Source organism: Equus caballus, chromosome X, assembly GCF_041296265.1.
Source record: "Equus caballus isolate H_3958 breed thoroughbred chromosome X, TB-T2T, whole genome shotgun sequence".
Taxonomy (NCBI): domain Eukaryota; kingdom Metazoa; phylum Chordata; class Mammalia; order Perissodactyla; family Equidae; genus Equus; species Equus caballus.
Window position 1 is genome coordinate 5,561,768 of NC_091715.1, and position 25,549 is coordinate 5,587,316.

The 25,549-nt window shown below is 40.0% G+C and overlaps 1 protein-coding gene across 2 annotated transcripts in view; it reads right to left on the bottom strand.

The window, feature by feature from the left end:
* Positions 1-16,329: 16,329 nt before the first annotated feature.
* The window catches only part of ANOS1 (anosmin 1), a 181,174-nt gene continuing 171,954 nt past the window's right edge, over positions 16,330-25,549 (bottom strand). For both annotated transcript variants that reach the window (XM_023634133.2, XM_023634132.2), the window contains exons 11-14: positions 24,064-24,235; positions 23,035-23,255; positions 21,811-21,952; positions 16,330-20,400 (exon numbers count right to left, since the gene is read on the bottom strand). In XM_023634133.2, coding sequence (XP_023489901.1) covers positions 20,342-20,400; positions 21,811-21,952; positions 23,035-23,255; positions 24,064-24,235 — 594 coding nt within the window. In that variant the 3' untranslated portion in view covers positions 16,330-20,341. The remainder of the gene's footprint in view (positions 20,401-21,810; positions 21,953-23,034; positions 23,256-24,063; positions 24,236-25,549) is intronic.

The following is a 25,549-nucleotide window of genomic DNA, read 5'->3' on the forward strand; positions in this document are numbered from 1 at the left end:
TAAAGAAATGCGAAGCATCATAAGAGCATATTTTGTGCACCTCTATGGCAATACATATGAGAATTTTGAAGAGAATGGTTGATTTCCTGCAAAAATATCCAAACTTGCTTCCCAAAGAGGCAGAAAACTGAGTGTACAAATAACCAAGGAAGGTGTTGAAAAGGTAATGTAAAGACACATTAGGTTAAAAAATAATATACATCAGGCCCAGGTGGTTTTACAGCTGAGGTCTATTTGAGCTTTAAAGTACAAATCATTTCTACAAAATGTGAACTTTTCTAGGCTATAGAAAAAGCTTAAAAACTGCCCAATTTCATATTAGCCCGATTTTAATGCCAAACTTGCTAAGGTAAGTACAAAATAATTGAAAAAATTATAGAATAATGCCATATGATTATTGTGCATGAGTAGATGCAAAAATTCTAAATACAGTCTTACGCCATATAATGATGTTTCTGTTGATGACAGACCACATGTACAACGGTGGTCCCATAAGGTTAGTACCACACAGCCTAGGTGTGTAGTAGGCTACACCATGTAGATTCGTGTAAGTGCACTCTATGATGTTCACACAATGACAAAATTGCCTAACAATGCATTTTCAAGACATATTCCCATCAGAAGCAACACATGACTGTAGACTATTAGACAATAGAATCTAAGATATTCAAGAGGGTGACTGATATTTTTAATTCAGGATGAAAGGATGGTTGAAGATCTTTTATTCTACTAACAAATTAAAGGAGAAAACCATCTGTTCATATTCATGGTGGCTGAGGATGGAAGGGTGTTTGATACATCCGGCAGCTATTCCTAAAAGAAAGTCTAAATAAGATAGAACCAGAAGAAAATGAGCTAGTCATGACTACTTACCACCAAATATCATAAGAAAGAAAGAAGCAATGAACTATTTATATTAAAATCAAGAAAAACAGGGAGGCATGCCGTCACCACTCTTGTTCAACATTGCTTTGGAGGTTCTTGCTAAAGCACAAAGGCCAAAACAATTAAATAATGATTATTCACATATTGTTTTTAAAGTCCAGAGATGTTTAGCATGCAGATGCTGAGGCTATAGATCTAAAAAATCAAAAAGATCAATTAAAAGTAATTAAGAATTAATGAGATCAACTAGAGATAAATAATACAAATCATATATAACAAAATTTTCTCCCTATTCTAGCCTTATCCAGTGGGAAATTCGAAAAAAAATACATTTTATTCATATTAACAGCCAAAACTATAGAATGACTAAGAAAAAAATACATTGTACTATATACAATATACAAACATATGTTTTTCTTTTCTTGGTCCTTATCTCTCTCTGCATATATGTATTTATATATATAATTTTCCTAATATATTTCTATATAGTATATATTATGTATCATATTTATAAACATACATATTATATATAAATTCAGGAGCCTTGTGTTCATATTGATGTAAAAACCTGTGTCCTCACTAAATATTCCTGGTGAGAAAATGAAATAAAAATGGTGCTTCAAAATCAACATATGAATTTGATACAATTCCAAGCAGCATCTTTTTTTTAAAACTAAATACAAAGAAAGTCACAAAAGAAGTCAGCAGCATGGATGGTCTGTCACCTCCCAGGCCCGTGTCAATGTCAACAGAAAATACAGAAACATATGACATAGCGCAGCACTGCTCACTTCTGCGCGGAGAATGGCATCCCGTCTTTTTCCCTTTCTTCCCGCACATTAAGGACCATGTAGAGTGAAGAAGGGAGTGACAGAAGAGGAAGGGGGTGCATAGACTGAACAGTCGGGTTGTCTGCTTCCCCCTCAAATAAGCGCATCAGGACACAAACGGTTTGATTTTAAATACTTCTGGGGAATTAATAGATAAGCCTGGAATGTCGAGAAAACTATGGCACCTAACCGCAGAAATCAAAGAGGGCAACGCTAGAAACGTCGAAGGGGCGTTAAAACGCTGTCTCTCTTCTCTCTGCTTTTGTGCGCTATTGTTTCGCATCTGTAGCCACAACATTGGCCGTCAGCAGGTGGGTTCCTGGATTCCTTCCCCGTTGGTAGATGGACCAGAAAGTTGCACTCATAGCTGGTGGTGGAATCTGCCCTGGCAAATCAGGAGACATCATTCCACAGGGTTATTTTGAGGTTAGTAAACTGACTTTTCATTATCTTTTTTCAATCCTGATGAAGATTTGCACTTTTTTAGTTTTTTTTTGTTGTTTTGGAGGGTTTTTTTTTTTTTTTTGGTTAGTGCTGTTTTAAAAATTGTAATTCATATTTTCTTTGTGTTCATTTTTGTCTACATGATTATTTTTTCAGGCAAGATATACTGCATCTGCTAGTGATTTGGCATTGGACACGAAATGGTTTGATTCAGTAAAGCTTGAGAATAACACCTTCCCTCTGGAACTGCATCCTCCGTCTGTCCTCTCCTTTCTGAACTGCAGAGTTTCTCTCAATTCTTAGCATTATGATACATCTCAAGGAGGTGAATATTATTCCCTCTTTACTGGAAAGAACTTCAAATAAAATCCTTGATTTACTACATTTTTGCCATGCATAAAGGGTTTTCTTAAAATATCGTTCTGGGTTTTGTGTATCACCAAAGTCAGATGGTTCCAGCCCATTATTGTACATATATAAAAAATACACACACACACACATTTCAGGTTCTGCTAAATTATTTTGATAACTTTAACTGGAACTAATGTGAAATAAATGGATAAAAAATTTTAAAATCACCATTTTGAAAAATAGCCAAACAATAATTCTTTCTGCCTGAGATGGTCCCCAGCCATGATGCAGCCCTAGGAAGCCCAGCTGGGTATACTGTCCTCTCTGTGCCTGCAGAGAACTTCCCAGAACTTGATTGTTTCACATGCAGAAGATTAGGTTCTTAATGAGAAAATGATCATGGTTCTAGGCCAGACATTTAAATACAGTGTGAAGTGCTTCCTGAAAATATCTATTTTTAATACAGTGTTTTAAAGGTGTGCAGATAAAGTAAAAAAGACTGCAAGAAATGCTATAGAGCCAATACCAACACGCTGACAGATCTCAAGTGACATCTACTGAAAAATGAATTAAAGCTTTATTAATGCTCAACTATCTCATTGTAATAGTGGTTGTTGGTTAATAAGGGAAGCTGATAGATTCTAACTTCTTCCTTGCCCATGGTTATTTCTCTAACGGCTAAGTAAAATACATTAGAAACATCAGACATCCTTTTGTAACTCAGTATAATATTCGTTTTCTCTGAAATTTACCCCCACAAGATTCAAATGCATTTTATGACTTTTATCATTATGCTTTAACATAAATAATTAGCACAGTTTGAGAAGAAAAAGAATACAAATGTAAATAAAAACTCCCCAATAATGAAAAATTTAAAAATGTCTTTGTTTTGCATGAAAACCTAAATGAGCAAATGATTTCAAATAAAGTCTCTTTTTTCGCACATAGAATCACATTTATAATTCTATTTCTTAAAAAGAATTAAAAATGACCACTCTCTCAATATACATTTAAACTTTGCACACAGATGATGTGGCAAGAGATCTTCATTTGATTAATTATTGTTTCGTGTTGCTATCTAGGATGGAAACCACATGGTCTGTGTAACAGACATGTTCTTAGAGTCTAAGAATGCTAACATGGGGGCAGTTTCAGCTGACCTATAGTATGGATTCACGTTAACTTGCTAAACAACACCGGGACACTTTAGAAGGCTATGTTACCTCAGAGCCTATAGACATTAACAAGTTTCATGTTCTGAATGTGAAAAAAAAATTTGTTCACAGACATAGCAGACCTGAAAGTTATGCCTGCCAAAATCAGGAAGACATTTCATTTTACCAGGATGTGGCCAGAGTTTGCCTTTGACCAATTCTGTTTCATTTACTTGATGGATCAGTGACTTACGGTTGACTGAGGATTTCAAGACACATGAAATTTACTAAAGTCACCAGGGGCAAGTCATCAGAACATCAAGAGGCTTCCATCCATAGAGCTCCTGGATGGTTATCGGGCTCTTCCGGCATTGCACACACTCATTCGACGGAGGTTAAATAAGATCAATTGGATTGAGAAGGATTGCTTAAAGAATCATTGAAATAAGCAGAATTTTTTCCAAGGCAGGGTTTCCAATCCTTCTCAGATGACAACCCTTTGGGTGTGTCTCCTGGCAGGAGTTTTTGCACATCCTGGCCACACTGTGCCAGCCGAAGCTGCCAGCTAAGTGCAAAGCTCTATAAATGTTGTTCTGACACAAAAGCTCCTGAGAATTGAAGGGTAAAATGAACGTGGGTTCCGTGTAATGGCTTGGCAGTGATGCTGTTGTGAGAAATTCAACTAAACTTTGTATAAGAAAAGAGTCAGTTGTTCAGCATTCTCCTTTCATTAAAGCTAGCGAAGGGTTTTTTTAAATGCTATAAATTCACTTTGCACGTAATTCCAATCTTTGTGTTTTATTGGATATCTTGTGGCTACATCCATCATTGCTTCAAAAATAAAACAAATATATTTAAACAATAAGGCACTTCCAGGGAAAAACTAACCAGGATTTACTTCCACTTAGGACAAATTGTTCCACATGTAACAACCGTGTCCAAAGAAGTTATAAAATGTCCTTGGTTTTACAATGATAAAAGAAAAACGTTGAGTCCTTCAATTTGACAAGGTATCAAGATTGTTTATCATTGTCTTTTGTGTTATACAATGAATGCAAAATAACTTTCTAGAATATACAAATAACACTTGAATAAACATGCCACTAATGGAGAAAAGGCACATTTTCCCAAGAACCAATATTTTTCCCCTCTGCATTTTCATCTTAACGTTGATGAAAACAATCTTCTGGCAAATTTAGTTTAAAAATAAAATACTGCAGGGGCTGGCCCCGTGGCCGAGTGGTTAAGTTTGCCAGCTCTGCTGCAGGCGGCCCAGTGTTTCATCGGTTCGAATCCTGGGCACGGACATGGCACCACTCATCCAGCCACGTTGAGGTGGCGTCCCACATGCCACAACTAGAAGGACCCACAACTAAGAATATACAACTATGTACTGGGGGGCTTTGGGGAGAAAAAGGAAAAAAAATAAAATCTTTAAAAAAAAAATAAAATAGTGCATCTCTCTCTCTATCATCTGCCATCTATCTATCTATCTATCTATCTATCTACCTATCTATCTATTATCTATTATCTTTCTATCTTCTATGTATCTCCTACTCTATGAACAATAAAAGAATGGGGGGAGGGAAATCAATCTTTGTCATTCAAAATAGGCTCTCATTAGTTTTCCCTGTAGTGTACATCTGTTGATCTTTCACTGTACCTCAGAAACATCCTGTGTCCACCTTCAAATTAGCGTAATTTTTGTTCTCGGTCTTCATTGCTTCCTCTGGCTTTCCTGGGACACAGAGAAAATCAGTTTCCTCAACTGTTGCTTAACACACGTGGTATGAATTCCACACTGAAAAGGCAGTGGGAGCACCAGGAAGAGAAGACAGTGGTCTCTCTCATTCTCAATTTTTAATGAGTTTCCTTAAATAGTCACTAAGTAATATTTCTCTTTAGCAGGCACTCCATAATAGTTCAGGATAGAAGTTTAAAAAAGGAAGAAAAAGATGACCAAGGAAACAAAGCTTTCTGAACACAACAGTGCTTTTTGCTGCTATATAGTGTATTTAAATATCAGATCAAGGAGACACCTAAATGCCCACCAGCACCAACCTCAGCACTAACTAGCTTCCACTGTGAAGTAGCCGCCATCTTGAAGGTGGGAATGCCCAGTGCGAATTATAAAAGAATTCAAGCAAAACTTCTTTTATCTCCTCATGCATTATTGATTCATTTCACATTTATTTATTCACTAATTCCTTAAACAAACATTTCTTAAATGCTTATTTCCTTGGAAAAATGGCTGGAGGATTGTGTAAGAATATGGACTGCCCTGATAACTCTCATGTCCATATATTGGAGTTGGTATAATCCGTAGAAATGGAAATGTCACTAAGAAGCATTTCCTTTCTTGGTACCCCAAGAAGTGTTCTCCTCCCACAGGCCTCACCCGTCCAGCACAAAGTGAACTGCAAGATGCTAAAGAGTGTTTTTATTCCCTCCTGGAGGCAATTCCACAGGCAATTCCAGTCTAGTGGTTATTGTCTCATATGACGGTCTTCAGCATAGGGTGAGGTTCATAAGACAACCAGTTTGGATGTAGGAAGCAAGTACTAGAACTTCCATTTATATTTATGTCTACCTAAATAATTAAGAGAATCATTAAGATGTATTGATTCTTGACAGTCGGCTTGACGTTGACTCCTCACACAACAGATGGGATGTGTCATGTCTTTGGAATGTGAGATATCCTGAGGGCAAATTGGGAGTTTGTGCACATGGAGGAGCCCAGAGTGGGGCTTTTTCTCAATCCCCAACTTCCAGTGTAATGTGACATTTGCACAACTAAGTAGATTTGGAGATTATTTCATCTAGGTTTAACTAATCTAGCCTCCACAAAATGGACAGGTAGCTTACAATTTTCCTGTAAAAGAACTGCAGGTTAAAAATATTGATCCACACCTCAGGTCCCTGAGCGCCAGATAAGAGCACAGATGACTCTTCTTCTGTTAATCCAAGTAGAAGCTTTTTATTAGCCATATTATGAGGTCAACACGACGACCATCCAATGAGAGCAGACAGTCATCTGTCAGATCTGAAGTTATCAACAGCATGATTTGAAACGTGATTTTTACATACACTGTTTTTAGCCATTAACCTCCCCTGAGTGTATGTTATGCCTTGAGATTACTGCTAATTGTATTATAAGCCATCATAATCAGCAAGACCATTAAAAGTCAACCATCCTGAACATTATTAAAGCTAATGTACATTTTTATGAGAATAAAAGTTAATATACACCATTTATAAATAAAAATACATGGAATCCCACAACTGGAAGGACCTGCAACTAAGATATACAACTGAGTACGGGGGGGGGGCGGGGGGGGGGTGGTTGGGGAGATAAAGCAGAAAAAAAAAAAAAAAGATTGGCATCAGTTGTTAGCCCAGGTGCCAATCCTTAAAAAAAAAAAAGATTGGCAAGAGTTGTTAGCCCAGGTGCCAATCTTTAAAAAAAAAATACATGGAAAATATTTTTATGTTATAATTTTATGTTAACCTCATGCTTTTTCTATTCCAGTGCTGGTTTTACAATGTAAATAATATATGAATACGATAATGCATGCCTATAATTTGCAAAGTAACAAATGTCACAGATGACAGCCCAGGGCTGTGCTACCTTGAGGTCCCTGTCCAGGAGCTCTGGGAACCCTGTTCCCTAGGCTCTCCAGCCATTGCCTCATACAGGCCAGCCAATTTCCTAACCACTATTTATAAAGGACGAAGTATAAAGAATTTTAAACAACTAGCCTACAGACAAACTTTTGATGAGCTGTCACTTGAAAATGTGTAACTGGTCACTTATACTAATAATTAAAGAACTCAGTCTTAATATTTTTAATACGTCATTTTTCATTTGAAAGTTTTTGAAAAACCACGCCATCACTGGTTCGTATACACGTGGTTTTGTTGAATAAATAAACTTGGATTGTTTCGTTGATTAACAAACTTGGAGATCCCTTTCAGGAAATTATTCTGGATTATTTGGATGGGCCTGATGTAATCACAAGGAGAGGGAGAAGGCAAGAAAAGAGATTCCCCAGAATTGGCCTCACATCCTCAGGTTTTCTGGGCCTATTGAGTTAAGGACATTGGCTGTCTTTAAATAGAGTTTGTGGAATGTCAAGCACCAAGTGTCTTGCTAAAGTTAAAGAGAGAGAGAAGCGTTACTGCACAAAATTGGGGTTCTCTTGCCCAATGCTCATAAAGAGCCAATCATTACAGCATCAGCTTTTGAGAAAAGAAAAAAGCTTTATTGCGAGGTCGACCTGCAAAGAGACAGAAGGCAATGCTCTCAACCCTATCTCCCTGATTCAAGATTTGGGGTGAAATTTAAGAGGTTAGGGAGAGACGGCTGGTATGCAGAAGCACTGGCAGGTCAGGTTTTGATTGGAGGGCTTTAAACATTTATTCTAAGCTGTGGAAGGGGCTTTAACACTGGATCTTCCTAGACAATGGACTCCTCACTTCTGATAAGAGTCCAACTTTCAGGTTCCGGTCATGTTCTGTTCCTTTGGTTCCTTGGGGTGGAGGTGAGGGGGTGAATCTTTGGTTCCAGGGTCATTTCAGGTCAAGATTTTCTCCTCTGCACATGTTCTGGCTACATGACTTTGCAAATTTTTTGCCTGTGAAAAACCTTCTGTTGATGAGATGGGGTCAGTTTGAGCCAATCCTGGAGGGTCCATTGTCACAAGAGAAGTGACTCAAAGTATTCTTCTACAATGCCATTTGTTGTACAGAAAAAATCTGGAAGAGCATGAAATTGCTGAGAATGCCAATTTTTAAGCAAGTTAATAGGGAGTCCATACAAATTTCAAACGGAATGATAAAGTATAGATACTAATGGTGACACATACATAGACTTTGGCTTTCTCCAAAAATGTGTCGCTTGGGGCATAATTACTGGATTGGACTCCCAGCTCCGTTTTCAGATGTACCCTTGGTGGCCCTGAGAGGCTTGCTGCTGGGTCATTTGCATGTGGACAATTGTCTGCATTCCTAAGTGGGCTGGAGCTTCAGGGTTGAATTCCCGCCTATTTGTCATCTGATATTTCACTTAGATTTCCCACCCCCATCCCCAATTAATGGCTTGTCACCGAGCAGGGTGGTCAACTCATAAGGCATCCTTAGGTTGACAAAGCTTTGTTTATGGACACAGATAAACTCTCCTCCTTTATGCCAGAATTGGCTGGAAGGCCCCCTCCCGGCCCCAAAGTCCAGCCTTTGTTTCTGTGACTAAAGCTTCCTTGCCTTTGGATTCTGGACAGACGTCAAGAAAACCCCCTCGAGGCAAGTCCTAAATGTTCTGGTGGAGGCGAAGTAAACAGACAACGACTCCACAACAAAAAGCAACCTTTGCCAATAATTTCTTAAGGCAGAACAAAATTCATGCAAAAGATTCCTCTCTTAACGACTTTCCAGAGACTTCACAGGGGTGGCCATTCATCTCCATAACATACACATTTCGGGTTCTCCGGCGTGCTTCCATACTGTAAAATGCATGTTGATTTAAGCTGATCTCATGTTAGGCACAGCGGGGCTGCTGTTGGCTTCCTCTCAATGCCAAGCCGGTTGGCAGGACTTCCACTCTGCTCCCCATATAACTCCCGCAGGGTTTTCTTTTGATTTTTACAGGTGCTAGGTTGTCAGCAACTGGATATATGCCGATGTTTTGGCTTGGGGCCTTCCTTGAGGAAGCTGGCATTTGCCCAAATGACAATGCAGCCCCTGTAAACGCACAGGAATGAAGGCACAAAGTTGCTTCCGTCGGCATCGCGGTGGGACCCTCACGCCCACGCCTGGAAGGCAGCTGCGGGGCCAGCCTTTGCCTTCACGGGCGTGTGAACGGAATTTGGCCTGGGCTTCCATTTGCTAACACTTCTGGGAACTTCTGTGAGAATGCTAAGCGGAAGTCTGATAGATGATGCTGGGAGAGGAGTGACAATGCATTTGGGATCGGCTGCTAAGCCTGGAACCAGAGTCACGCCCTGACGTTTCAGATGAAGGAAGTGTTGTAAATGAATTTGGTAAGAAAGAAGGTGTGAAATACTTTGCGTCACTGGTCATAGAAATGCTGGAGCGTCTTTTATCAGCTATTCCCTTGAGCAGGACTACCTTTGGGAACAGAGTTCGAGTGCATATTTACATTATGAAATCTTAAACCATTGCATACAATTAATTTGGAAAAAAACTGTAATTATCCTCATGTGGATGAACAATAACACTGGGTCTTCAATCTACTCATGAGTCTATCAACGTTTTTTAAATTAAGGAAAATAATTATTTAATGATATTTATGTTCAACATTGACATAGTTCATTCAATAATCGCTTATTTTGATACAAAAATAGTAAAAAAAAAAAAAATTGGGAACCACTGGCCCATGTAAAATCCTCACAAAAATGTGTCTTCAACTTGCAACCTAATTTGACTTGGCAGGTATTGGAAGTTGAGACATATGGAATTGAGCCAAATGTACAGACATCTCCACTTTTATTATATTCCAAACCATCTAGAACACTTAGTCACATCAAACCTGCAAATTCTCTTCTTGAAACTTCCAGTCTGGATTTCCAAATTTACCATCTGATTGGCTATTTGACGGGAAGTGAATGACAAGTGGGGCCAATCCCAGGGTGGTGAATCTTTGCAGACAAAACTGACGACTATATAAATACTGTACTTTTATTCAAGTCCTTCACTAAGTCCTTAAAAGCATGTCTCCTGAGGGCCAGCCCCAGTGGTCTAGTGGTTAAGTTCATTGTGTTCCACTTCAGCAGCCTGGGTTCGGTTCCTGGGCACAGACACCATTCGTCTGTCAGTGTCCATGCTGTGGTGGCAGCTCACATACAAAAAGAGGAAGATTGGCAGTGGATATTAGCCCAGGGCAAATCCTCCTCAGTAAAAAAAAAAAGTATGTCTCCTGAAGTTTCCCAAATTTATTCAGAAACGAAAAAGTAGGGATCATTTTCCGTGTAAAATAAGAAAACAATTATGATTTCTCCCCTGCTACCTGGATAAGGGAGGGAGGAGAGAAAAAAGGAAAAGATTTTGTAAAAGAACTTAAAGGTCACCCACATTCCTTAGTATTACACGCCAGTCACCAAATCCAAGTCATAGTTCAAGAAAAGTTAGGTTGCAGGCAAATTGTAAAAGCCTTCAGTTCTGTGCTGAGAGTTGGAATAACCCCATAAGGCAGTGGTTCTCTCCGGCTGTGTATTAGAATTGGTTCAGAAGCTCTAAAAACATCACACCTTCAAGATGCTGATGGAATCGGTCAGGTGCAACTCAAAAACACAAAAACCAAACAGGATAAACAAACCAAAACCCTCTCCTATGTATCAAGGCACATTGACATTTATCTTGCTTTCCATCTATACATAGATAAATATTACATTTAGTATCATATACATTTCATGCATGTATACACAGTACTTTATACATTTATACATAGTATTTCATACCCACAAGTATATGTCTCTACAGGTACATAAGTAAAATCATGTGCTTGCTTATTCACAGGCAAGAGGATGGGCTGGCAGGCAGAAGAGTTTAGTGGTTAACTGCAAGGATGCTGGCCTGATGTTCATGGCCTGCCTTCATCTTCAGACTCCGAACTCACTAGCTACCTGATCTTGGGCAATTGACTTAAACAATTTGTGTCTCACTGCCCTCAGCTTTAAGATTTCACCTGCCCCATAGGATGACTGTAGAAATGAATGACCTAATGCAAATAACACACTGAGCCAAGGGATACAATGAGTGGGCCCTCGGTAAATGTTAGCTCTAGAGGTGAATTCTATTAGCTGTTCCTCTAGTAAACTACTAACAGGGCCTACGATTGACCCGGTACAACACCAAGCAGGGCCACTCAGCAATGGAAAGAGGGATGGTTTCCATTATTTATAATGAACCCAATTGCATTTGATGGGCTGTTGTTTGAGATGAGGAAGGAGATATCTGGGAAGAAAAGGTCAGTCAGGCTCAGTTCTGGCTTGCACGTAATCTGGTGCTATAAGCATACCGACTGATGGATGCGAATTGGCTGTCTTTGACTACATTTAAATCACTACAAGCTGCCTCTCTGAACGCTATTTCACAATGCCAGGAAAGAGATGTAATTTCTACTAACCACACACTAGAATATACAAAACTGTATTTGGCCCTATGCTTTATTAATATTTGCCACAACAAATTCCCAATTACACCCGAAAGAAGACTGAATGGGAGATGTCTATCTATAGGTTACCTGTATCTATCTGCACGTGTGTATTTTACACGCATTTTCATATCTGCACCTATATCTTTATGTATAATTTAATCAAGCATAAAGTGGAGGAGAAAACTTCAGTTCACTCCACTGTAAGCAAAATGGGATGCTTCAATATGACTTTTTACTTCTTCAGCTCTGCAAGCAGGGATGTTTATTATATCTCCCATTCAACATCACGGTCTGGAGGAGTGGTTCTCAACACGGGCACACATTAGAATTACCTGGGGACCCTTAAAGAAAGCCCTGATGTCCACACTTCACTCCAGATCTGAAGGTGCTGGAAGACACTGGTCTTCTTAAATGCTCCCCCGGGGATTCTAATAGGCAGCCAGTTTTGAGAGCATCTGATCCAGGGTCACGCTAACAATCAGAGGCGATTGTTCAGAACTCAGTCTTTAACTGTTACATTAATCTGAAACTTGAATCTCTTTCCTCTTTGGGGCAATATTTAAGTTTCTGAACTGCAATGAATTTACTCTTTTTTTCTCCCTTCAATTCACTTCTAGACCATAAATATGCACCTGAATTACTCTCAGTCCGTGCAATGACTTTTCAAATCAATAGATTTTACTTACACGTAAATTTAGTTTCATTGGATAAGACAGATTTTTCTAGACAGACTTGTTAGGCATGCAGCCATTTTATGAAAACAACTCATTGACTGAAATACAAGACAGTATCAAATGCATATTGAGTTGATTAGTTCTATGGCATTAAAGTTAAATTCAGCATAAAATAAATGGCATTCAGCTTTAGGGAAATGTGCAAAAAACATAATTCCTCAAAACTAATTTTTTAAAGTAATTGCGTCTTTTAGATGTTCTTTTGCTTAAAACACAATGGCATGCACATATGTGATAAAATTGCATAGAACTAAACACACACACACACACACACACACAAGTGTGTGTATGTAAAACCAGTGAAATCTGAATAAGTTCTATGGACGGTGCCAATGTCAACTTCCTGCTTTTAATATTGTGCTGTAGTTTTGGGAGATGTTATTATTGGGGGAAACTGGGTGAAGGTCCAGGATAATAATCTCTTTATTATTTCTTACAATTGCGTGTGAATGTACAATTTATTCAGAATAAAGAGAAAAAAGATGACTCCTTCAAACAGATTGGCAAACCATGAGGGCGTGGATTTGCATTTAAGGTTGATAAAGCCAACTCCTACCCATGGAGAGCTGGACTACACGCTGTTCTTCCTCAGTCCCTAGTTCCCAGCCTACTTCAAGTTCCTATGCTGCAAACTTCTGCCCCCCAGCAACAGTTCCTCTGGTGTGTTGCCATTTTAAAACTTGCTGGGCACCTGAATCAGATCTCTGACTCTTCGTTATTACGTACAGGAACTGTCGTCTTCAGTATTTGTGTTCTCAGTGTCGCGGTCTCGCTTGCTTCCTCACCCCCCTAACTCTCTCCACCCTTTATAGTTCACTTAACACTTCTGCTTGCTTTTCTCATTTACCATTTATCTCTTAATTCTAAATTTTTTCATTCTTAGTCTTTGCTTTTCCAAGTTCCTCTTACCGTATTATCTATAGATCAGAATGTTTCCTTACGAAGATCTTACATGAACTGCTCACTTCCTCACCGTCTTCTAAAATACATTCCATCACTCCCAGGGATTGGATGTCAGAAAGTGTTGGTGCAAATATAACACTGCGCTTTCCTATTAGTTGCACTAAATTGTTTTAGAGATTGCAATCCCTACTTATCTGACATTTTTAGACACACACACACACACACACTTTGGAATTTTGAAAGCACTTCTAAATAATTAAACCTAATCTTCGTGGTTACCATGAAATGGTGGAACTCTCACTTTGATGAGGAAAACCCAGGCGGAGAAACGGCAGGCACTCTCCCTGTGTCATGGCACAAGAGTTGCCCAATCCTTACTCTTTTAAACATTTTCTTGGTCACCCACAGCTAGCTCTCCTTAAATGGCATGTTCCACAAATGGCTGGTTTACATAAAAGTGTTCTCCAATTTATAACAAAGTCACGTCTTCAAGACACATCTGTGTGAAAACATCTCCCCAAAGGAAACAACGCAAAAACTATTCATTGCGTTTTGGGTCCCTGCCATGGCATTCCACTCATCCTAAAACCTGTGGACCCTCTCATGTAGCTCAAGGAGTAAAAGAATGTGGCCAAAGCCAAGAGTTTTTCTTGTTAGTTTTAAGCCTGATGTCTGGGTCAGGAGCCCACAGTCCTGCTCTTTGAAGGAGTGGATAGAACAGAGGATGGAGGACCAGTTGGAGGTGCAGTGGCCATGCAGCTGTTGGGGAAGGCAGGAGGAGACTGGGGAGGGGGAGAGGCCTCAGTGGCGACAGTGGCTCAGGCAGCTGGCGTGGGGGCTCAGGCAGGGAGGGCGGCTGCAGCAGCCAACTTGAGGCATGGCATCATCTGTGATATGATATGCTATACTCAGGAGGAGCCTGGAATAAAACCCACTTCTCAGACACTTCCTAGTCAAGATCAAGGCCAGTAAAATTCTTTCTCTGGCATCATTTTTGCTTACTTCTCATTTGAAAGTCAGAGGGATAATTTACACCACCAATAAAGACAGGAACTTCCTGCCACTGGTGAGAGCCATTAAGCTGCATTTGCATTAAAATTGAATATGATATATACCTGTGCTTGTATTTGGAAATTAGGTGGTATTGCTAATAATTTTTTTCTATTGCAGTAAGAGTCACATAAGATAAAATGAACCATTTTCAAGTGTCCAATTCCGTGGCATTTAGTACCGTCACAATGTTGTGCAATCATCCCCTTTGTCTAGTTCCAGACGTTTTCATCACTAACTCCAGAGCCATGAGGCAGGCCATCCCTGTTCTCTCCTTCCTCCAGCCCCAGCAGCCACCAATCTCCTTTCTGTCTCTGTGGATTTACCTCTTCTCGACACTTAATAAAAATGCAGTCTTCCCAAATGTGACTTTTGTGTCTGGATTCTTAAGTGATATTATTAATATTGTTCTGGATCTATCCATTGTTTGAAAATTACTGAGCGCCGACTAGAACAATATCTCTACATGTAATGGCTTCTGATTATCAAGGAACACAAAACAAACGTTTAAGTGATTTTTGACAGGAAAATGTCATCATTTTTAAGGAGAGACTACAAAACAAGAAAGGAAAGATAAGTGGCCCCAGAAGACGCTCAGTAACCCCAACCTCAAACCTAAGAGGCAACTCTATTCCTGCCTTTGGAATACGATACACATACAAGTCCCGTCGACTCAACTTCCAAAACGTATCCTCAGTCTGTTGGCTTCTCTCCACGTCCACCGTGACCACTGCGTTTTAATCCACTCTCTGGTCTTCACCTGGACAAAGACCATGGTCTCCTGCTGATCTTCTGCTCCCACATTTGTCTTTTCACAATCCCTTGCACCCACAGCAGCCAGAGTGTTCTTTAAAAATGCTCGATGAGACTCCAAATTTCTTGGTACAGATGCACCCCCCCACCCCCACCCCCCACAGTCCCCTTCCATCCTATGTTGGCTTCTTCCTACTGCTCAGGTCTTAGTTGAGCTGTCAATGCCACAGTGCAGTCTCGACTGAGCACCTTGCTCTTCAGGAACCTCACAGCCACTCCCTAATGCAATGCTGTTTCCTCCTCACCACAGTACTTCCCACCACCTGGCTTCTCACATTTGGTACTCTTTCTTATTTATCACCCATGTCTTCCCGCTAGAATGAAGAATCCATGAAAACAGGGAGCTGGCCTTTCTTGGTCAACGTCCCACCTCTAGAACGGGACCAGGCACCCAGCAGAAACTAAGGAAATGTTTGTTGACTAAATGCATAGATAAATAATAAGTGACTTTCTGGAGAAGAAAATGATCCAGGTTCCCCTGGATAGCACCACTACTTCCCACGCTTTATGGGACGGCATTCTTCTCATTCATCGTGGATATGCGATGGGTCCACCGCATGTCTAAGTGGGAAACGTACTAACTTCGCAGAACTCTTGGATATTGGAGACTCGAAGCCTTCAACACAGAACATGGTGTTGAAAGCCAGAGATATGAATGAACGTTTATTCGCACTACATATATCCAGCATTTTATGGATACATCTGGGGGGCGCAATTCAAAATCGCAGACTATTGATAAATAACGCCACCCAAACCATCACGAGCAACAGCTGTAAATATTAAGGAAAATCTCTGCAGCCTTGATTGTCAAACTCCAAAATACTTTCATGAGGAGGAAGCACTGTCTTGTTACATTGACCAGACCTTGAATTCCATTCACACTGACACGGAAAGTTAGGGTTTTGAATCCCTGTGGTGGCATAGGAAACTGCAAATTTTTCTTCTTAAATTAAAAAAAAGACTTTTTTAGGAAATAAATGAGTCTAGTCTGCTAGGCAGGTTTAACGATACTTTATTACTGAATCAGTATGTACAAACTCTAACATGAAAATAATGAGTCACAGAATATCAGACTATTTACAATACTTTTTTGTTTTTTACAAAATGCTTTTTCTTTACAAGATTACTTTTCTCTAAATAACATGACAGACAGACACAAAAATCTTTTTTTATTACATACATAAATAAATATTGACTTTAAGCAACCACTCTAAGGGACATGATTTCTAGAGAGCATCTGGATGAGAAGATAGCAGTTCTGTTATCTGCACACTACAATATCATTAAGTAAAGGAAAAATAATAACTTTACATAGACACCTCTGTTAATCACTCTGTAAATGGGATAACTTGCTAAAATACTCAGTAGAGGTAAAAACTGAGTCCGGCCATGCAAAACCATAGGTAAGGGTCACCACCTTTATGCATTTATATTTTAGATGAATTTCAAAGTACATGCACACATATTTAGCTTTTGTGTTCTGGCTACAATGTAAAGTTTGTGTAACAAGATTCAGAGATATTTGCAAACACGGGAAGGAGTAAAGTTGAGGAAATCCATGGTACATTTAAGGGCATTAAATAAACATGTCATTATCACAAGTGATGTTGACTGACATGTAAGACAAAATTAATATCTGTACTTGCATGATACAGACACAAGTCAAAATTCAGTCTTTTAAACAAGTTTTTCAGTGGACATAAAAGACACTATTTAGGGCTTTGAAATCAAATGTAGCAACTTCCCAGCTGTTCCTCAGTCCCTGGGGCTTACTTTTGCAATTGACTCCACTCCTTATACAGGCCAAATTTTCATCTATTCAGTAAAGATCACTCTACGATGCAGATTCTGAGCGGGGGGGCCTTTATCCCCCAGGGGTAGTTGGCCATGTCTGCAGAACTTGTGGGTGTCACACCTTAGGGGAGGTGCTCCTGGTATCGAGTGGGTGGAGACCAGGGAGGCTGCTCAACATCCCCCAGTGGACAGGACAGTCCCCATCCCAGAGAATGATCCGGTCCGTAAAGTCAACAGTGCTGAGGTGGAGAAAACCTGGTCCCGAGACTTGGCTGCACGCTCTTTTAAGTTTCAGGGATATAAATGTATTTTTAAACTTTGAACTTTGTTTAATAAACACTGGAAAAAATTACCTGTCATGCACTTTATCGTCTCTAATATGTCATATTCAAACAATGAATGACTTGAAAGGACACTCGTTTGTTTATAAAAATCACTGCATGAGTTTCAGCGATTTTTGCGGATAGCGCAGATGCATTCCTCATCAGAGAGCGAACGCTGTCAATGAAGAGAAGGCATGTAGCTCAGGGCGTCTCGAGTTGGCCACCTGGATTTGACAACTTGGCAGTTTTGATGAGCTCAGTTTTTTAAAGAGTAAATACTATCACCGAATATACTTTTTCTCAAATGAGAGAAATACATCTAATTTCAATAAAACAGAGAATTAACTGCTTCAAAAAGTTTTAGATTTTTTTCTAAAAAAACATAGATTTTATCCGTTTATGAGGGCACTCATTTTTAAAAATAAAAAAATTGTAATTATATTTTTGCTCATTTGATTATTGGAGATTATTGAAATTCATAAAAGAAACTCATGTTTTATTGCCTAATTAATATTTTTCTTCCAATAATACTAATAAAATCTAAATTATTATAGCAAAATTACATGCTCCTTAGAGCTGCTTTAGATTTTTTAAGGAAGGTGTAAGCTTTAGAACCTTCATTGAACTAAAAATATATTTGCTCAATGTCTATTACCCAGACAAAAGAAACATAATTAAATTTTATACAATTAAATTTATATAATAATAATATTTTGTATCTATGTATATATTCCTGCATTTTAAACTATATAATGGTACAAAAATTTGCTGGCACAAATATTAGGATTTGTTCATGACAAATTAAGGTAAAAGATAAACTTGTAGCCGATAATTAGAAGTCTTGATTTTTGAAAGTTTAAGAATTTGAAATTCAGATGCTGGTAATGGCACGGGAATAAACCACAGTTTCAGAGAAGGCTCTCTGGTGTCTGCTCAAGCGCGGGGGCGTTTTAAATGAAGGCTGTTTCCCGTTCTCTCCATTCAAAATATATCATTCTTGGAACCAGGGGACTTCACAACACATGGCAATAAGCCCATCCCAGACCACGTTAGCTAAGGGCTGCAGAAAACCATCTGGAACCAGCGAGAACTTCCATTCTGAGATTTCCCATTTATGTCACTTGTGCAAAGCTGCAAAACGCTGCCTGCACTATCAACTGTTTAAATATTTTAATACACAGGAGACAGTTTTCAATATCCATTATCAGGTATCCATGCTTTGGGGCTGTGTTTCCTAAAGAAATGCATCGATATAATAATAAAATAGTTTCTCTCCCTTTTATATCGCATCTGCTTTTAGACACTGCTGCAAAACTCCAGGAAGTGAAGGAGTCCTGAGCCATCCGCTCTTCCCAGGACTGGTCAGGGCATCCGCAGGCTTTCCGGAAACAACAAAACGACAAGTCCCACCTTCAAACCCAAGAATAAGGGTGCTACTCGTGTAGATAACGACAAGAGGAAGTCCTTTAAAAAAAATGTTTAATTTTGATACATTGCTCTTTTCTCATAGAATCACCACTGATGGGGAAAAGATATTATCCTTATGACCTTTTAGAACTGTGTTTATCCGCCAGTGGTGAGCTGTGAAAACAGTGTCTTCAGTCATTCATCCTCAAGGTATACGCATGTCCATGTATGTGAACATAGACACACACACTTAGGAGTATAACGACACACATATGCATATTTTGAACATATATATGGGTATTCCTCAACAAAAAAGTATATTAAACCAAACGTTTCTGTGTTTAAGTTGCCCCAATAGACACTGCAACGCTATATACTGATAACTTGTTTTGACTTGAGTTCATGCTCTGCGGGGGCAGTGGAGGCTGGGAAATCTTCGAAACAACAGGATAGAACAGATTTGAGAGTAAAGCTTGTTCAAAAGCAAACCACTGTCTTCTATCGATCAAAGCCCCTTCTTCACGTTACTGAGAATATTCTAGCATACAAATAGCTTACTTTGATAAGGAAAAGGCCAACCGCAGGGAAGAATTGAAAATATTCAATAGTTGGGATTCTGTCAGTTTAAGCAAGACGCTTTGTAAATTTTTCGATTCATGAAGATGGTAAACAAAGCGTATAGGCAGCTGTTTTCCACATTAAGGGGAAATATAAAGATAACATATCTGGGAAATCTCTTATACTATAGTTTGAAATATTAAAAAGTATTCCTAGGAAAGAATTTAAATTTCTCCAAGGCAAAATCTGGATAGCAGCTTAATTCACTAACTCCACCTTGCTTTGGACGCCTTTCATCAATCATAATTCACAGATTGGACTCTTGCTTGTCCTTGTATAAAATGAAGCTTCAGGTGCTTGAAGTGGGAGCGTTTTTAGATTTAATGAGTATATTTCATGTTAAATTTTTGGTTAAAATTCGCATGTGATAAAAATCATCTTTTGAAAGATCTGAGTAAATAGGGCCTAAAAACTGTACAATCTTAGTTGATTTTGCAAATCAAATCAATCATTTAGTAAAAAATAAGTTTTATCCCTTAACTTTATGCTTCATGTGTGTATGAACTGTGTATTTGTTACACTAATTTGTTTTGAGAATTTGCCGCTCCAAATTCAGGGAACTCTCAGTTCAGCAATAATTCAATAGACATTAGCAAAACCAGATGTGGAAACGGAATCTGCAGTTACACAGGCCTATTCTTCATTGTCTCATGGGAAGCTGGTGCCCATCCTCACCAGTTCACTGTTAGTCACTGGTTTCCAGATGCGTCGGAGGTGGACAGAAGCACTCAGTGCGCTGAAGTCACACAGGAGAGTGAAGTCCCGCGGGGGGCCTTCTGCTTCTGCAGGGATGCGTGTCCAGTCCTTGAAGGCCCACAAGCTGACACCTTCCATTTGCTCCATTTCGAACCTCTTTTTGAGCTGTTTAGTATCTTTCTGGAGCAGGCTTGTAATGATGTGGATGACGATGTTTGAGATGGGGTCCTAAGAAGTGACAGCACATACATAGCAGTCACATGGCTTTGTACGTACTGGATAAACAGCACGGGCACATTTATTTGTAGCGTGAGCATTAGAGCCGGGCAAAGGTTCCCTCCCACATCCACGTCTTTCCTATTCTGAGTCTGAAGGTACAGACATTCATTCTCTCTCTCCCTTCCAGCTTTTCCCTCCTTCCCTAAAACCATAAAAACACGAGCGAAGACAAGCTCTTTGCCTTAAGCTTACAATTATTTAAGCAAGCCATAATCCCTTTTATTTCCTAAAAAAACTTTGAAAATTAATGAATACTTTTATTGAACAGAATTTCAGTGGAGGACTACCAGGAAAGCATTCACCCACCGCTTACAAACACACAGGGCCAGCAAGCTCCCCCACTGGGAGAGGGTTTGTTTTCCTTTAAATTCTAAGCATAAGAAGTTATTGGGGCAAATTTGAGCCATCGTTTAAAAAAATCAGAGGTAAAACTAGGATTACTTCTCAATTTTCTTATCAACACACAAACCTTTAGATGCTGCTTTTTAAGGTTAAGCTGGAAAAAAAATAAAGTACATAATTTAAAAATCAGCAAAGGCTCGGGGCTGGCCCCGTGGCCGAGTGGTTAAGTTCGCGCGCTCCGCTGCAGGCGGCCCAGTGTTTCGTTGGTTCGAATCCTGGGCGCGGACATGGCACTGCTCATCAGACCACGCTGAGGCAGCGTCCCACATGTCACAACTAGAAGAACCCACAACGAAGAATACACAACTATGTACCGGGGGGCTTTGGGGAGAAAAAGGAAAAAATAAAATCTTTAAAAAAAAAAAAAAAAAAAAAAAAAAAAAAATCAGCAAAGGCTCATTGTTTTGAAACAGCAGGTGACAATTTTTAAAAACATTTTACTTGATTTAGCAATAAATCAAGTAGATTGATTTGGGTCATATTATGAAGAAAATTCATGTAATATATTACAGTAAAATATATGTAATAGGAAGATAAGCTCCTTAGCAAAATATTATTTCCTATATTGTCATATTTGAAAATCTTAATTTTTAAAAAAAATTTCAGGTTGATATGAGATTATGATTTTTTTTCCCCATATATACTTATGGTTTAAAAGACAAAGAAAAGGCATGCATTATGTAGAAAATAAATGGAAGGAAGGAGGGAGGGAGGGATGGATGGGGGAGGGAGTAGGAGGGAGGGGAGGAGAGCAATTCAGCATCAGCTGTACAAGTCACGCTGACAGTAGCCAGAATAAAATCCAATAAGTAGATCCAAATAGGGAGGAAGAATTTCAGGTAAAGGGAATTCCCTATTGCATAGCAATCGGTAACTATTTATTTATTTCCGTTTTTCACCAAGACATTCCTCTCTGTCCACAAGACACGGCAGGGGTCTCAGTGCCCTGGCACTCACTGTGTGCTGCAGACGGCGGGAGGTCGGGGGTCCGGAAGGTTTTCATGGTGGCTGGCCCTTCCCCTCCCGTGGTCAGCACTTGTACTTCTAGGCGATAAAGGGTGGATGGCCTCAGATTGGGCACTGTTAGGACGTAATGATCCTGAGGAAGTTACATAAAAGGAGATGCTGGTCAGTGACCTTCAAAAACACACACAGTGGACACATAGTCTATGACCGTTTCTTCCCCGTATGAGAATATTGTATAAATGCGTGTTTGGTTCATTTCAATGCCACAGTCTATCTGCAGAATGTTGCTCCTAATTTGCTAGAGTTCTCTGTGTACAGCCTCTCGGCACCTACTCAATGCCTGGCAGCCTCAGGCCCTTGGCAGAGTTAGAATCTGCCGAGGTGCCAGTTCTCAGGGCTCACCCTTGGGATTTCATCTTTTATTCCTTAACATAAGACTTTCCCATGGCTTAAGGTTTTCATCTGCACATCTTGTGATGTGAATTCTTGATAATCCAAATTTCAGTAAATGAGCCAACTGTTTTCCTTAAAACACAATATCTGTCAATGCCCATAACTGAAAATGTTTATTTTTATGCCAACACATTCTTCTCAAAACTCAATAAAACTTAATATATTCATAGAAAAACTACTTTCTAACTCCATGGAATTTTTCCTTCTGGGATTTAAGGTTTGTTTGTTGTTTTTTCTTTTTGGAACAGGAGTTGGACATTCTAGGGCGTTTTTAGAGAGGGTGAAAGCCCACACATGGGTTTTTTTCAAGCTAAGGAATTAAGTGGCCTGGAAGACAGGCCAACTCATTACGGGCTCTAGCCAAATTTGAAGGGGGAAAGGAAGAGAAACAACAAGCTTCTTTTAGCTGTTTTTTTTCCCCAATTTAACACTTCAAACAGGGCATGTCTACTCCGACCGGGGGACTTGGGGTTAACAAAGACAGAAGAAAACTGTTAAATCGCTTGTATACAAGACATGATAAGGTCTCTTGAAGAGCTGGCTCCAGCAATCAAAATCAATCTAGATGACAGTTTACTCTAGTCACAACAACACTTGTGATGTGTTGTTGAGACTTGCAAAATAACACATTCAGAAGAAGAAAATGTAGAAATAAGACTAAACAGTACAGCATGCAGGATGAGAAACCTCCAGCTCTGACAGTCATTACACACGAGCAATGGACACGAGCAACATGGACACCGTAACTGAGTTGGCACCTACTGAAGGCAGTATCTGGGACTGTGAAATGATGCTGTTGGGCAAGCTGTTCTGTCTGCTCTCCGTCGTGACCTCAGCCCACGTCACTTGAAAGCCAGTCATGGACTGATAGAGGTTGGCCTTGGCCATCTTCCAAGAAAAGTGGCCCGTGATGTTAACATCTTGGACAACGAATGAAGCAGAAAGGTTCTCGGGCTTGGCTGGTACTTTGGAAAGAACATGACCTGGAGCAACGGGAAGATGAAAACCAGGTCAGGCTAACGGAGAAAGAGCGACAGTGGGACCTGTTTTACGTTCCCCTGGGGAATTTTGGGCAGCCATTCTACAGGGAAGGTAGAAGCAATCCGACCTCAGTCTTTCAGCACCTCTTAGACCTATGGGCGTAGTACCTGAACAGGAGTCTCTCACTGCAACTTGGTGCTAAGTGCTTCCAATCCTTTGGGCATTATGTTTAGATCCCTGCTTCAGGGATGAAAGGAAGAGAGAGAATTTTGCAATCTGGCAAGACTTGTCCATTTCTTTGAGATCAGAAATGACTACAATGAGAAGGGTGGACACTGGAGTTATTAGAAGAGTTCTTAGAAGTTACTAGAAGGAGCTTAGGCAACTGCATTTAAGAAGCCCAGGGATAGTTGTCTCCACTGCAAACGGGCTTTGGCAGAAAAAGGGAATGGAAGGTAAAGACACGAAGTTTGGAAAGTGTGTAAAGATAACTCACATGGCAATGGGGTGGGGTAAAAATAAACAATTTACATAAAGTCTGCCAAAGCACAAGCAGTATATATAGAAACCTTTGGCTTCATTTCTAAAGGGATAATATTGCCAGCATAGGATGTCTTTCCAATGCTGTTAGAATTTTAAAATAATGCATAAATTCATACATATATTACCTCCCAAACTGGGCCACCATATTACGATTTAGAAAGAGGGGTACATTTAGTTTTTAGGGTCTTGTGAAAGGTAGTTTGGAAATGTTTTCAAAGTGTTGCCAACATCACAGACACGCACTTGGAAGCTGAGGTCAGCCTGTACCTGCTTCACCGGGGCAGTTAACGTGCTTGTGGCTTTTCCCCTTAAGAGCGGAGCACGGTGGCGTGGTAAAGAAAACAGTTTCCGCCTTCAAGCGGCCCTTTGGCCGTGTTGGTTGGACGGTCACCTTATATTTGCAGGAAAATGATAGGTCTTGCAGAATTATATAATTTTCCTAGAGAAAGAGAAAGAGAATGTGCTAGCAATAAATCTCATTAGGGATAAAAAATTGGCAGGAGATGAAATCACATTCCAAAGGGATATTTTCCTCTACGTATGTGAAGTGTGTGTAACATGGCTTTTATGAAAAGTACAAAGGAGACGCTGTCCATGTGGGGACTAATTACAGTTGTGAAGCACTCCCACGGCACGGGAGACATCTCTGAAATTCCACGGGATCCTAGTGATTCCGTATCAAAGCGGCCAACTCTAACCTTCACGAGCAGCATCTCCCAGCCGGCAGCAGCGCAGCCAGTGCTGTGAAGCTGTCAGTACTAACCTAATTGTTCCTTAAATATAAAAAAGCTAACTCAGGCTGCTCTGAGACATAGGCTTAGTTTATACGTGTTTGTCTTTTACACAATGGAGATAATCTTTCGCAGTGTATTTTTTCCCCATTTTGGAGTGCTGTTATTGCTACCTGCCATAACATGGTGACTAAATATAAATCGGAAAAATAGGCTAAATTGCTGAGGAATAAGAGGCTTAGAAAATGGCTTTACACTCACATGGAAAGAGGACATTTACGGGTATGACGAGTTTGTAACCATGTTTCTTTCATATTTGTCTGTGCTGCTTATCCATTCAGGTTGACAGTTCCCAGAGCTGCATGTACATGTATGAAAGATGCATACGTACATGTCTGTCTGATACCCTGCAGGGGAAGGGTAGGGGTCCCTGCCAGGCGGCAGCATGGACTAGTGGAAAACATGAGACAAGAATTTAAAGAAAGATGGAGCCCCAGGGGCTGGCCCAGTGGCCGAGTGGTTAAGTTCGCACATTCCACTGCGGCGGCCCAGGGTTTCTCTGGTTCGGATCCTGGGCGCAGACATGGCACCGCTTCTCAGGCCACGTTGAGGTGGCCTCCCACATGCCACAACTAGAAGGATCTGCAACTAAGATATACACTATGTACCGGGGGTATTTGGGGAGATAAAGAAGAAAAAAAAAACAGATTGGCAACAGTGGTTAATTCAGGTGCCAATCTTTAAAAAAAAAGCCTCGAGTCCTTCCCTGAGTCACCTGAGTCAGGAGTAGAAGCCGCTGTGGTTGGTGGAGCAGGATGTGTGCAAACCTGCAAAGGGCAGCGACGGGCAGAGCTCCTGGCCCCTCGTCTAGAGGGGAGGGGAGATGAGGAACACCCAGCTGAGCGCAGTGAACACCAGAGAGCGAGTGGGAAGCAGACCCAGCCTGCTGTGTCTCTGGGAGTCTGAAGTACTTTTCTTTAGGAACGAATCTGCACTTTCTACGGGAATATATTGGAATCCAG